Source organism: Pseudopodoces humilis, chromosome 15, assembly GCF_049639895.1.
Source record: "Pseudopodoces humilis isolate 2021_Gansu_Grassland_sample_001 chromosome 15, ASM4963989v1, whole genome shotgun sequence".
Taxonomy (NCBI): domain Eukaryota; kingdom Metazoa; phylum Chordata; class Aves; order Passeriformes; family Paridae; genus Pseudopodoces; species Pseudopodoces humilis.
This window is the reverse complement of record NC_142214.1, coordinates 5,124,795-5,139,498: the sequence shown is the minus strand read 5'-3', so window position 1 is coordinate 5,139,498 and position 14,704 is coordinate 5,124,795. Positions and strand designations below refer to the sequence as shown.

General features: G+C 47.6%; 1 protein-coding gene across 5 annotated transcripts; it reads left to right on the top strand.

Moving 5' to 3' along the window:
- Nucleotides 1-253: 253 nt before the first annotated feature.
- LPAR4 (lysophosphatidic acid receptor 4) lies at nt 254-13,276 on the top strand. Of its 5 annotated transcripts, XM_088062605.1 has the most exons (4): nt 278-590; nt 987-1,570; nt 6,564-6,728; nt 10,497-13,276. In XM_088062605.1, the coding sequence occupies exon 4, from the start codon at nt 10,650-10,652 to the stop codon at nt 11,694-11,696; it is 1,047 nt and encodes a 348-aa protein (XP_087918731.1). In that variant the 5' UTR covers nt 278-590; nt 987-1,570; nt 6,564-6,728; nt 10,497-10,649; the 3' UTR covers nt 11,697-13,276. The 5 variants fall into 5 exon arrangements, 4 of the variants coding, with proteins under 4 accessions (XP_087918731.1, XP_087918732.1, XP_014110805.1 ...); XR_015773853.1 differs by lacking the exons at nt 6,564-6,728; nt 10,497-13,276 and adding an exon at nt 4,723-6,430 and having other exon boundaries at nt 254-590; XM_088062606.1 differs by lacking the exon at nt 6,564-6,728 and having other exon boundaries at nt 1,348-1,570.
- Nucleotides 13,277-14,704: the final 1,428 nt, after the last annotated feature.

Here is a 14,704-nt window from a genome sequence, read left to right as displayed (position 1 = left end):
GCCTCCTGCCAGCCCCACGCTCAGTGACAGCGATGCCTTTGGCCCCACGTTTTTCTGCCTCTATTTTTACCAAACAAATAAAAATGGACCTTTGCCCATCGGGAGCAGGAAACATCTGCCCCGCCACCGCTCTCGCTCCGAATCCTCGCTCCTGTTTTTGTGTTTCGTTGAAGCGAGAGCTCGCAGAGGCTGAGCCTGAGCAGCCCGGAGCTGCTGGGCTGTTACATGAGATATTCAGGAAGTTATTTGCATGGAGGGGATAAAAGCCCGTGGCAGCAGCCGGCTGCGCTGCAGAGGCGACTCAGCCGCGGTGGCCACCGGCCCAAGGAATTACATCCATCCCAGCTTCACAATGAGTTGTTTACTGGCCTTGCCTGCCTGTGGGAAGAGCCAAGGAGAGCGGAGGAAGAGGAGAGACAAACACAATGCAAGCGAGACGCGTTAGGGGGGAGGCTGGGCTTGAGCAGCAGCCCCGGCATTTCAGCCCTATGGAAGCAGAGAGGGCTGAACAGGGAATAAAATGAACCATCCGCCGCCTTGCTGCTGCTGCCAGAAGAGCCTCGTCCCCACCTGAAGGGCTGATATCGAAGGTAAGAGGGGAAGAGAAGCAGTTTTTAGGCAGAGGGCAGATTCGCAGCGCTGCTCTTCGGGGGCAGCTCCCCGGCAGACACAGCCACGCTTCTCGCCGAGTATTTGTAATTATGGCCCTGGAAAAGGAAAGCTGAGCGGTTTTCCAGCAGGAATCCAGAGCTTTCAGGGCAAGAGCTCAGACTGTTCCAGTCAGCTCCTCTGAGAAGATTTAAAACAAAACAACCCCCAGCCTAACAAACAGCGCCTTTCTAAATCTGCCTAGGGAGATATTTGATATTTTATTTTCGCCGCCAACTTTGCAGCTTCCTAATCTTTCCCGGCGCTTTCCCGATTCTCAGCTCCCCTCTCTGCTCCTCACTTTTTTTTTTTTTTTTTTTTTTTTTTTTAATTGGAAGGCGAAACAATCACTGCCGCGGGAAGGAAAATCCGAGTTTTGAGGAGCTTTTCCCTGCTCGTTCCCATCGGGCACGCTCTCCCAGGCTGGGTCCCCCGGCTAATTGCTCAGGAAATCCGCGCTGCTCATTGTCGGGCTGTCCTTAAGCTGCTAATTCCGAACTGGGAGAGGCTCTGGAAGGGAATCCATGGATAGAGCCCCGCGAGAGGGACCCAGCGGAGACCCGGGGCGGGGCGGGCTCCGGCGCTAATAACACATCCCTGCCCAATGGAAAGCGTTTCCTATGGAGACCCCCAGGAGTTCCCCCTGCCCACAGCCCCTGCCCAGACATTGGGCCCATTCTTGCGTCCCGTTTTCCCAAGACACGACGGCAGCAGCGCTCGGCAGCCCCGATCCCGCTCGGAACAAAGGCCGGGCAGCTGCCACCCAGCGCGGAGTTTGAGGATGAGCGGCTGAACTTGGACAAAGTGGGATTTTCCGCGTGGGAATAAGGCGGCTCGTGTCCCAGGGACACAAAGGATCGCTGCGGGCTGTCAGGGAGGGATCCCGTGGAAGCACCGAGCCGTGGGAATGGTGGAGGTCCCGGTAAGTCCCCCCCGCTTCCCGAGGCAGGAAAAGCGGCCGGATTCCGTGGCAGCTCCGGGTGGGGGCTCTGGAAGGCTCGGATGGATGTGGGGGATGAATCCAGCCGGGTCTCGCTGGAGATCAGCGGTGTTTTCCCTGCTCTGGCAACTCCCCTTCCTCCTGCCCCAGCCCTGCCGTGGCTGGGGCTGCTTAAAGGGAGAAAGATGAGCTCCAAGTTTTGGGAAAGTAATTCCCGTATGAGCTACTCCTCCAGATTGCATAGAAATGGTTCTAATCCCACCCTAATTCTCCGTTCCCATCGAGATCCTCGCCGTGGCACTGCAGGTGACAAGTTTAGGAGTTTTCCGTCCTGTTGTTTGTTGTGTGTTTGTGAAAAAGATCCCTTGGTTACAGCTTTCTTTTGTACTTGAAGTCAGTGTCACAAGGACACTTTAGGCTTAAAATGGGTTGGATAGAAATGTGGCATTCACTTTAGTTTAATGGAGGGCTGGTTCTCACAAACCATACCAAAAATATTAGGAATTAAGTTATAAATATTATACTGAAAACCTTAAAATTTTGATTTATCACTTCGGCTTCCATTCATGGCTAAAATCTACTCCTTTCAAACTGCAAAATTCAATGAGAAAAATTCAAAGAGCTATGAAAAAAACGGGTGTCTGAAGTAAAATGAACCATGAACAACATAATTTAAAGATTTGTCTGTTTGGAAGAGAGAGGATTTTACACAATAAAAGCACATGGCAGAAAAATTTGCAGGAAAAGTTTGGAGGTTTTAATGACATTCCCAAATCATTGTTTGAGAGGAGACAATTGTGTGTGGTTTTTGTATTGCTGCCCTATAGGGACAGAACAGTCAAATCCAGAGGATGGGAAGTGCAAAGTTCACAGCTCGGTGATAAGGACATTCCCCCTTGTAGTACTTTTCCATCTTCTTGCCCTTAGGAGCATTCCCTAAAAACAAAACAGGCAGGAAACCTTGGTTCTTTGGGGAGTTCAAAGCCTCTGCATTTTAAAATAAAGTCCTGAAACATATAGGAGGGAGGAAGGAGATGGGAGAGGAGGCTGAACAAACATTTCACTGGAATCCTTTCAGGCTAAAAATGAGAATCCTCCTCAACTGATGAAAATTGATGTCTTCCAAACTCCGGGCTCAGGAGCTCAGCTCCACACGGACAAACACAACAAAATGTGAATCCCAGTTCCCCACTCACCTTCGTTTAGGGCATTGCAATGAGGCACAGAACTGCAAAGCTGCACCTGGGGATGCTGAGGAGCAGGGATGGAAAGGTCCCCTGGGCAGGGAGAGGATGCTCTCCCAGCTGGAAGATGGATCAGTCCTCCAGCAGTGGCCCTTGGCTGGAGCACAAGAGTGGGAATTAAAGCAGTTTTATCCAGTCCTGGGGAGAGGGTGCACCGCTGGAGGGGACATGGCAAAGCCATTTGGGATCCTGTCACTGTGGCACTTGGAGCCATCTGAGGGGATGCCATGTCCATGATCCATCCGTGCCAGCTGCCCCTCGCCCTGCTTGGAGCGTATTTGGGATTTGGGGCTCTATTTCCCAATCTCTGAGCGTTACTGGTCAGGGCTGTGTGGCTCAAACGGAGTTCCCAGTGCTCCAGGACCCCAAAGGAGCCGGCAGGGAGCCGTCCCCATGGGCTGGGCTGGGTGGGGATGGCTCCTGGAGCACCCAGCCACCTTCAGCGGGTCTTTCCAGGTCAGGCGTGCGTGCAGAGCCTCACTCTGCTCCTCCACACGTTGCTCCTCCTCCCTAAATAAGGATCCGATTTAGTCCCGGGGAAGGGGAGCCACCGCTTTCCACAGAAGGGAAATTCTCTCCCTGAAAAGAGGAGCTCTTTATTCCCAGAGCAGACAGTGGCTCTGCAAGGCTTCCTCCTGCACCAGCTCCCACTTCAGCCCCATAAAAGGGGTAAAGATCCACCCTGCTCCGGAGCCAGACCAGCCTGAGCTGACCCTGGCTGCAGGAAAATTTGCTGGATTATTTGTAATGGGTTTGGTTGGTAGAAAAAGGAAGATGTCTTTATCCTGACAAGTGAAATGAAGGGACATTCATCAGTCCCTGAGACAAAGGTGCGTTCTGGCAGCAGAGCAGATCCTTTCTCTGCTCAAAACATGAGCTCATCAGGCTGTGAGACCCTGTGATGCTCTAAACACACAGCCACAACAGACCTCTTCTTTTCCTCTGATAGAATTCCCATTTTCCTTTCTTGAACCTGCAGACAACTCACCTTCTTCTTCCCCAGCATGTGTTTTACAGATGGATATAACCATATTTAGCAGGAAAAGCAGCATCCAGCCCTTGCATGATGCCAAAATGTCATTGCCTTGTCCTCATCTCATCATCTTCATCATTAGAAATCCGATTTCTGAGAAGCTTCACTGCAGAAGCATTGCTGGCTGGCTGAGATTGGATATTTCTGCATTGTGGAGTAATTTCTTAGTTATTTTAACTTGACAGTTATTTTAACTTTACAGGAAAAGCCAGGTTGAACAAAGCTTAGGGGTGGAAGGTGTCTCTGCCCATGGCAGTGATTGAACAGGATGAGCTTTAAGTTCCCTTCCAACCCAAACCATCCTGGGATTCTACAGTCCTCAGAATTTCCCCTTTTCCCCTCAGGATAAAGCCATTTAAGAGAATAATATTAGATCAAGCTCCTGCAGTAAATAAATGGAAGGCACAGATCCCTCAAGGACCCGAAGGAATCCAGACAGCCCCTGCAGCCAGGCCACATTGCCCAGGTGAAATTGGTGTTTGTGCTGCTGTGCTGGTGCAAGGGAAGGGAAAAAACACTGTAATTTCTGGATAATCAGAGGAAAAAGTTCAGTTCCCCCATTTCACCAAAGGGAATTCAGAGGATCCAACCCAGCAGGGTGAGGATGGGGTGACAGGAGGGCTCCACGTGGCTCAGAGGAGCTGAGGAAAGGCAACAAGGAGCCAAAAAGCCATGGAATGGCCAAGGAACCACTGGAAATTGTGTCAGGGAAAGCGAAGAAAGGCAGCTTGTTGGGCAGGCTGCTGACTGGGAACCTTTTGGAGCTGTGAGCAAATAAACCCAGGCCTGTTGTTGGAGTCCCCAGTGGCTCAGGGAAACAGGAGTCTCTTATTTTTTTATGTTGTTTTTTTTCTTAGCCACACTTTGTAATGAACCAGAGCTACATCAAGGACGCAGCAAACTCTACCACAAACATTATTCCTGGGTGAAATCAACTTTGCTTTTCAGCACTTCATCAGCTTTTCTTTGCATCTAAATCTTCTCTATTGAATCCAGCACTGCCATTACCCAGCAATTCCCCCTCGGTGCGAGACCTGGGGCTCCAAACAAGCAGCATTCCCGCGCCCAAAGCCGAGCAAAAAGCCGCTCTTACAAGTGTTAAATAATGCAAACTTCGCCCAGAAGTTTGGGGTGAATTCCATGGTTTCCTGGCTGCTGCCCAGCCCCTCTGGAGGCTACTGGGGATGGGGAAAAGCAGAGCACGCCAAGGGTTAAAGGGTGATGTAAATGGAGAGAGACATTCTCAGTGCAAACAAAAGGAGAGTCATGCCCTGAGGATCAGTGGCTGAATATGGGGTAAGGCAGTTCGCGATTCTCTTCTGAAGGAAACATTTTAATTAGCTCAATCCAAAACAGATACAGCCCAGAGAAGGCACCACGAGCAGGAAATGCTTTGTAAGTCTCCGAGGACAGTGAGGAGACAACGGCGGTGCTGAGCAATTAAAAACACAGAAAAAAAAAAGGGGGGAAAAAAGGAGAGCGTCTTTAGGATTCGGGCTGAGCGGCTCAGGTTTCCTTCCCTGCTCCATCCTGGAGAAGAATTCATTTGGGGTCCTTCGTGCACGACAGAAAGGAGCTGCTGAACTTGGAGGGGTCCCCAAGAGCCAAAGGCAGCTCAGGGCAGGGGACAGGAGCTCCCACCTCACCCAGAGCATCCCTGCTCCTGGCCGGGGAGAGGCGATGCCTCCTCAAGCTGCCCCATCTTTGGGGTTTTTCTCTCTCACAGAGGATTTGAAAGCGGCTGCCAAACCCGAGTGAAGGGATGAACTCCCGGGCCCACCTTCCCGCAGGTACAGAGGCGATGTCGCACCCGCAGCAAGGACCGGGGAGTGGCAGGTCCGGTGACACTGAGCACAATAAGTGTCAAAGCCATGAATAAGAGCCTTCCTGCCCTGTTTTTTGGGCTAATCACCCGCAAACGTCCCCTTTCCCCGGCATACCGGCCGGGCATTCACTCCGATAAACTGGGAAAGAATGGCCCTTTGAAGCTCCACAAACCTCCACGGACTTCAAAGTCCCACTTCTGTCTGCTCCTTTCCTACTGTTCTCCAATACATCATTTAGGATTAGGAAATGAAAGAGATTAAAGCGTTTCTCCTTCCCAGCGCTTCGGATCGTCAATGGAGCTTTGTTTACAGGCAGCTGCTCCGCTTCCCACCCTCTAATCCCAGCCTTTCCTTGCTCCTACAGCACCGGCGAGGAAAACAAGGTTACTGGGAATGTGCGAGGAGCTCCGGGGAGGATGGAGCACTCACAGACACTCAGCCAGCTGAGCCAACCCCAAAACTGCTATCCCAAGCCATTTCCCATCCCTACACCTTTCTCTGGAGAAGGCAGATCCAGCATCACCTACTCCAGCTGCTCCAGCTTTCCATAAACCCGCCCTGCTGGCACTGGGAAAACAGAGGCAGCATCAGCTCCTGCCCTGGCAGCCTCCAACAGGGAAAAATCAAACACCAGATTGCCCCAAACTGGAGGTTTGTCCTTAAAGCTGTTGCCAGTTCACACTCTCAGAGTTGCCTGTGACCAAAACCAACTTTTACAGAAAAAAGAAAGTAGAAGTAAGAGGAAATTCCATTGCAGGAATGGAGATATTTAGTTTTTCAGGTAGAAAAAGTGGAGGTTTTTTTTTTTAATATATAATGGTTTGGATTTTATCTATTCAAACAATTGCAGTTTAATCTTATTTTATCTATAGTCACCAGTCTGGAAGAACCCAAGTCCTACAGATTTACACAGAATTATCATCTCTGCGAAAATCTGCCAAAACCCCAAACATCTCCCCACACAAACCCCTTATTTGAGCCTTCTGCCGAATTAAAGGGGAACAAAGGAAGGAAATAAACCCCAAGAAGTTGCAGAGGTGAGTTAGTTATAAAGCTGTAACCCTGGGCTCCATGGTGGAGTAAGTTACACATCCCACAGGTGTTGTAGCAATGGGGTGAGGAGCAGGGAGCTGCAAACCCTGGAGTGAATAGAATTTTTGTCAGGAGAAAGCAGAAAGCTCTTGCTGTGCCCTAGGAAAATCCCTATTTATTTCCAAGGTTGAGGGCTGAGACCCCATCAAAACACAAGGCCTGGTGCCACAACCCAGAGAAACCTCCCCAAAGCCCAGTGTCCCACAGGTTTTGGCTTCTCTACCTATAAACCTTTGTTTCTCAAGATTTAAGAGACAACCTGAGTACACACCATGATAATCCAGCGAAGATCCTTCAGCTTTGGGAGGTTTTCCCACCAGGGCTGTGCCAGACCTCCCAAACCCAGAGTTCAGTTGTTCAGATGAACACACAGGGTTGTCCTTCACATCCAGACAGATAAAGTTCCACTCACCTGACATCTCACACGACTAAAAGAAAATGTGATGATGCCAAAAATGCCAGCCCCAAACTTCACGTTGGTTTTTCTGACCTCAGTTTGCTGCACATGTGGAGATCGGTGTGGGGCAGGAAGAATGGGATAATGGAATGACAGGGGCTGGTTTTAAGTTTGTTTTTTTCCCTGCAGTAATTCCTGGTCTAACAAACAGTTGCTCTGGATGGAGCTGCAGTCTGGCAGTTTGGAGGTGTCTTGGGGTGCTGGGAGGAGGAAATACAGGAATTGTAAACAGGATACTCAGGCACCATAGGAAGTAACACCAAGTTTTCCTCTCTTTTCAGTCCATGGAGGATGGGATTTTTTCTACTATAAAGAGCAAAGCCTGGAGCAGCTCTGCTGAATCTCACTCTGAATTATTGAAATGGGGTTTTGTGAGGGATAGCTGCTGGAGATTTGCTGGTAGCATCCCTGCTAGGAGAGAGAATATTCTGAATTTTCTCACACTAAACAGGTTTATTCCATTACATTCCTCCCCTCTTGGACTGACCCCCCATTTAAATACAGGATTTAAAGCTTTGCCCTGCCTGAAATATAGAGAAAACTACTTTCTCATCCTCTATTTACTTACCTTTTAAAAATATATTGTTTTACCTTTTTCCCAGCAAGGTGAGAGCAGCAGTGACTCTGGTGTCCATGAAGAGCATCCCACTGCTTTCATCCATAGTGGAAAAGAAGGAAAGGGAATTTTTACACTTGGAAAACTCAATCTGTGGACTCATCCTACAGAATTTAAAGCACATGGCTGGGTTTCAAAGCCACTTGTCAGCTTGTTTAAACACCTCAGGGTTCCATAGGTAAACAAGCCAGGCTGTATTTTAAAGCCCATAAGTTAACTAGACAATTGCTGGCAGGCAATTCCCAGAGATTAGACGCTGGATAAAACAGGATTTGACCTTGGGCTGTCTGGAGCAGAGCAGGGAGAAAAGAGTCAGGTGATGGAGCATCTTTTTTATGATGTGAGGAGTATCTGGGTCAGGCTGCTGGCAATGAGCGCTTGCTCAGGAGCAAAGGTGAGAGTTCCAAAGGCACCTTTCAAACCTGAGTCTTGAGGAGCTGCCAAAATCCAGGCCAGGTTGGAAAGTGAGGTTCCCACTGGGCTCCCAGGCTGGGTGAGGTTTCAGAGGACACCCAATCCCTCTGAGACCTCCCCAGCAGGACCCAGAGTGCAACCTGGAGCAGGAGAGTGTGGCACACCTGGGGTTCACACACCCAGGGAATCACATTCCAGCATCAACACAAACTCCTGATGGGGATAACAGGGAGTGTCTGCACTGGGACAGAGCTCCAAGCCAAGGATTTAATGCTTTAGGCTGAGAGTTAAGCCAAGGCTGAGCTATTCCTGTTGGAGCTCATGTGACCATTCCAGTTCAATCCAGGCAAGACCTTTCCTTTTTTTCCTTCCACCACAGATCCAAAGAGAGTTCCAATCCCACATTTGAGATTTTATCCCTGTCCTTCTCATAAATTTAAATATTTGATTTAGTTTTTTTTAGCTTGTTTTCCAATAAAGCTCATTTAACCATGATTTTAGTGGGAAAAACCTCCACAGGAGAGACCTCCAAGATCCAATTCATCTTTTTGGATGTCCAAAGGATGACATCATCTGGGAAGGGACATTTGGGCATCCTCCTTTCCTGCTACTTTGCCAGGTGCAAAGTTGAGGTGCTGCCTGCTCCCAGGGTCACAGCAGCAGTTTTTGGGAAGCCTGTGGTTCCCCAGGCATTCCCAGGTGAAAAATTTTCCCTTTTTACCTGGGCAAAGCCGTGGCTATTCCAGCTTTCCCAACCCTTGCCGTTTTACCAGCAATGCTGACAGTTTGCATGCGAGAACTCCCAGGAGGAAAACATACAGAAAACATCTGATTTTGATCATTTGCATCCCAAATTGTCTCGAACCCATGCTTTGTTTTCCATTTTATTTGTTTATATGTTGCCATCGCAACCTTTAACACCACTCAGTGACAGGTTTGGAGCTGAAACTCCTCTGTCAGGGGATCACTCTGGAAAGGATCCCACTCTTCACAAGGGTTTCGCCTCCAAATTACTCCCAGTTGTAACTCCTAAATTTCTTAGATGACAAGAAGATTCCAAACTAGTTCATATTTGGTTGGCTGGAATTTGTAAGGAAAAGGTCTTTCCCTTCATGACCCAACTTTGCTCCACATTTCTGAGAAGTGCTGAGCTCATGATCCAACTCACAAACCCTCCTTGCTCCAACGAGACTTTCCAAGGGATTATTCTCACAGGCATTAAAAATATTTAAAATAGCCAGGAGGGATGATCTGGGGAGTTGAGGAAGCACCTATGTCCAAGTAAAAACATGCTCACTTCAACTCCACATGTCTCCAAAGCTTGTTGAGTTGGGACAAAGTCCTACAAGAGTGTAGTCCATGAGATTTCCCAAATTTCACATTCCAAACCCCAACAAAGAGTAGGAATGAAAAGCAGCTGTTGGTCCAGCTTGGAGGAATCTTTCTCAGGAAAGTCTTACACTTGCAAAAAAAATTCCTTTTGGAAGTAATACCATATTTGCAGACATTTTTAAGCAGGGACAAAAAAGCAAACATGGTTTTGGGAAGTGTTTTTGATAAATATTTATGAGGTACAACAGTTTTCCACTTTGGAAAACATGTGTAAGAATGCTCCTATTTTCAATTAGAAAAAAAGGCAAAGCAGCTCCTCATTATCATAGATTTTGTTTTCGTTGTTGTTTTTTTGCATCAAAAAAGGTTGAAAATCCATAGAACTTGCCTTTGTGCACAGTTTTAAGCAAACACTATAATTTTCAGCTATTCTTCTATTACAGGTTTAGGGGAAAATTTCAGATTTTTTTCTGTTACATTTCTTTCCAAATGTACCGAGCCAATTCCATCCCAAATTTTAAAGAAAAACCTTTCCAAGGGGGAAGTTGGAATTATCATAGAATGGTTTGGGTTGGAAGGGAACTTAAAACCCCTCTTGTTCCAACCTCTGCCGTGGAACAGGGACATCTTCCACAGACTGGGTTGCTCAGAACCATCACTCTCCTTCAAACACGAGGATGAGGGAGTGATGGAAGGAAAGGAAAGGCCAAATTCATTAAATTTCACCTTCAACTGTGATAAACCCCAATAACAGTGGAATTTTTAAAGTCTCGCTTGAAAACTAATTCCTGCTCTTGTTTGCACATCCATTAATTTGGGAATTTCTCTTGCACAGCCGCTTTGGGGCACTGGTTCAAGACTGATGGCATTTCTCTCTGTCTCTCTCTCCTTTAGGATGAAAAGATCCATGAGGGAGATGCGGTAGGAAGGAGTCCAGACACCTCCCTGGAATGTGTTCCTTTGGGAAGGGACGAGCTCCCTGCCTTATTTTATGGATGTCACTGAAGTAGACTTTGAAGGCCTTTGGAAGCCCATCCCAGACTTGGCATGGGAAACCACAGCAACAACCATACCTGCCTGACAGATGATTCCTTCAAGTACAACCTGTACGGGGCCGTGTACAGCGTGGTCTTCATCCTCGGCTTGATCACAAACTGCGCCTCCCTCTTCGTTTTCCTCTTCCGGATGAAGATGCGGAGCGAGACAGCCATTTTCATGACCAACCTGGCGGTTTCAGACTTGCTTTTTGTCTTCACTTTGCCCTTCAAGATTTTTTACAATTTCAACAGGCACTGGCCCTTCGGGGACTCCCTGTGCAAGATCTCGGGCACGGCGTTCCTCACCAACATTTACGGGAGCATGTTGTTCCTCACCTGCATCAGCGTGGATCGCTTCCTGGCCATCGTGTACCCCTTCCGCTCCCGCACCATCCGCACCAGGAGGAATTCCGCCATCGTCTGCGCCGGTGTTTGGATCCTGGTCCTCAGCGGCGGAATTTCGGCCTCGCTGTTCTCCACGACCAACGTGTCCAACACCAGCACCACATGTTTCGAAGGGTTCTCCAAAAGGATCTGGAAAACCTACCTGTCCAAGATCACCATATTTATTGAGGTGGTGGGATTCATCATCCCTCTGCTGCTCAACCTCACGTGCTCCTCACTGGTCCTCCGGACTTTACGGAAGCCGGCCACCCTGTCCCAGATTGGGACCAACAAGGAGAAAGTGCTGAAGATGATCATCGTGCACGTGGCCATTTTCGTCGTGTGCTTTGTCCCCTACAACTCCATCCTGTTCCTGTACGCGCTCGTGCGCTCCCAGGCCATCGCCAACTGCTCCCTGGAGAGGTTTGCCAGGACCATGTATCCCATCACGTTGTGCATCGCCACCCTCAACTGCTGCTTCGACCCCTTCATCTACTACTTCACCTCCGAGTCCTTCCAGAAGTCCTTCAACATCAAAACCCAGATCAAGATGGATTCTCTTTTCAAGACAGAGATGCCGCTCACAAAGACGGCGCTGCCGGCGCCGCAGGATGAGATCAGTGACCAGGCCATCACCAACGGAGGAGATCCCACATCTGAATCCCATTTCTAGGGAGATGTTTACACAGGGAGTTATCCCCCATTAACTCCTGATTAGCACCACGTGGCAAAGAGCAGTTCCAGAAAACGGGGGTTCACACGTGGGGTTAACGAAGAAAAGCTGCTGGGGGACGACAGATCCTCGCACTGGGATGGTCCCATCACATTCCGCAGGTGAACACGAAGGATGAAAACCCCAATGGATCTCCCTTTGGAGATTATGGATAGGCTACAACACATGCATCAACTCAGGAGGGAACAGAACAGCTTCTTTAGCCAGGAGATGCCAACATTTGGCATTTCTCCCCCTCAGCAGTTGACATGGGACCAGTTGGGAAATAGAAAATTTCATTTCCTTAGAGATTCCTGCCAATGTTTCCGCCTTCTGGAGGTGCATCCTCATCCTCATATGTTAACTCAGTAACTTCCCACAATATGTATGTTTGCTTACAAAGGCATAATAAAAGCTTGTGGCTTTTCCTTACTCCACTGCCAGAGTGTAGAGCCTGGTTATCCTACAGACTGGAGTTTGCAGAGAGGTTTGAAGTGTAAATAATTGTTTAGCAATTAGGCAAAAGAGTTGCTTGGTGACAGAAAAGATAAGAAGAAAAAAAAAAAGAGAATTATTACTACAGTTTTGAAATATGAAGTTTCATTTTTATCAGATTAAGCTGTCATTTAATTTATTTGATTATTTTTTATGCCACGTCTGGGGAGGAGTAAAGACCTCATTAATGATCTTTTGCACCTGGGCTTTTATATCCCAGGGGATTTTATGACTATTTCTGGGAAGGGCTGGACTGTAAAGTCAGCTGGAGAAGGGCCTGAAACCCCAGAGTTTTTCCAAGGGCAAAGCTCCCATACAGAAGCTGAAGGCCCAGGAGTGCTGATCCCACTGAAATATGGACAAGTGGTGTCAGAGCACCCAATCAAGGCATGGTCTGTGATTGCTTAATGGGTTTTTAGCGCCTCAAAGTAACTCAAAAAACAATTTGCTGCACTCTTTGTTTAGCTGGTTCCAGCAATATTGTCTTGTTTTCCAATTAATTTATTACCTTTCCTTTTATAGATTACAGAAATATATGGAAAATTAATTATTTGTATGTGTTGCATTTTACCACCTGGTTCCTTTCTCCAGCTCTTGGCTTGTGTTTGAAGCTCTACAGCCCTTCCCAGGCTGGTTCATTCTCAAGTGTAAGACACAGAAATGAGGAGAACAATTTAATTTGAAAAAATATAAAGTTACAACTTGTTAGCTCAGCAATCTACATTACCATGGTAAAGCTACTTCTAGGACTATATTGCCAAAAAAAGAGACAAATTATAAATTGAACAGATGTTTTCCACTTAACTCTATTTTAAGTCTCTCTGATGAAGCCTCATGAGATACGAGAGCAGCGCCTCAAATGTGATCATTTAAAGCAACAGAGGTTTAAGTGTGAGAAGAATTCGGCTGTTAAATGTTAATGCTTCCAAGGGAATATTTATTTAGCACTGCATTCACTTTGAATAAAGAAGTCAGTGGCTAACCAAGGTTGAGAGACCCCAAAAATGATTCTATTTCAGCCCTAAAATGTCACTTATTGGAGAAAAGCATATGATCAACTCATTATACACAGAGAGCATGAGAGCAGCCAAAATATTCAATTTCAGCTCTGAGTTACAGCAATCTTTACTGGAAATTTGCACACAGGACTGGCCTGGGAGGCTTTTCTGTAGATTAAACTCTCAGACAACTGCGCTTTGGAGCAGAAAAACGTGAAAACAGGGAGAGATCATTGGAAAAAGTTGGTGGAATGAGGTCATTGTAGGACAAGGGACAGGCGCTGACGGGGAATTTGTCAGCAGCTGGGAAAGTTTTACCTCCAGCCCCAGGGATGAGCTGGGCTTTAGGAAGGAGCAATATTTGCCATTTTACCAGAGGTGGTTTCATGCAGTGCTCTGTCCCTTTTCCTGTTGGACCCAAACTCTTCACAGGGAATTTTCAAATCCATATTTCCTTTGGCTGATCAGCCATCTCGACCCTTGCCCTGAAATGTGTGTATTTCGGAGAAGCTGTTCCCGTAACTTCAGATCAAAAGGCAAAGTGAGGGATTTGCCAGGCTTCCCTACAGGCAGAGTTCTCCCCATGGAGCAAATCCTTCATCCCAGGGCAGAGAGGAGGGTTGGGGAACCATCAGCAGCTCTGACACAACCCAAACTCTGTGAGAAAACCCCATCCTAAAACCCTGCCAGGAACTGGACTTAACGAGACACAAGCTGCATTTTTAGGGATGAGAGAGGGAAGGAAAAAAGAGCAGGAAGAATTCACTAACAAACTTCATTTCTAGGGGTGGGAGAGAGAGGGAACGAGACTGAGAAAGAGTCACTAAAAAACTGAGGGTGCATTTAAAACCACAGAATATCCCGAGCTGGAAGTCACCCACAAGGATCATCTAAGTCCAACTCCTGGCCCTGCACAGGACAGCCTCAAGAATCCCAACTCTGTGCCTAAAAGCACATCTTCCTGTTTGCAAGGAAAACATTTGGACCATAAGAAAGTGCTCATCTCTGAGGTAAACCCCTGATTAATTCAGATTTACAGAGATGAGAAACCTATTTACGCTCAGCTTGTCCTCAGCCGACAACATCCAACTGCCAGCTCGGAAATCTTATTTTAAAGCTGCTGGTTTACACTTGCAAAGCAAGAAGAGATTCCAGAGTTTGTGGGGTCTGGGAGTTTTGTGGGACAGGGCTGTCCTCATGGCTGGTGGGTGCAGAATCTCTCATTTCCACATTTCTGAGACACCTTCTGCTCTGGATGTGCTCCACAGACCTTCCTCTGGTTAAATCCAAGGGAAGAAAGAAAAACCCAGGCTAGAAACCACTGTCTGGGCTTCTGAAGGAAATGGTAAAAGAGAGGAGAGAAACTGGACAAGCTCCAGGCTCCACATCCATGGCCTGCCTGTAATTCCAGCATAATGGGTGTCTTTTTGGGAGCCAAACCAGTGCCAATGCTTACAAATTTCTGTTTGCACTTTT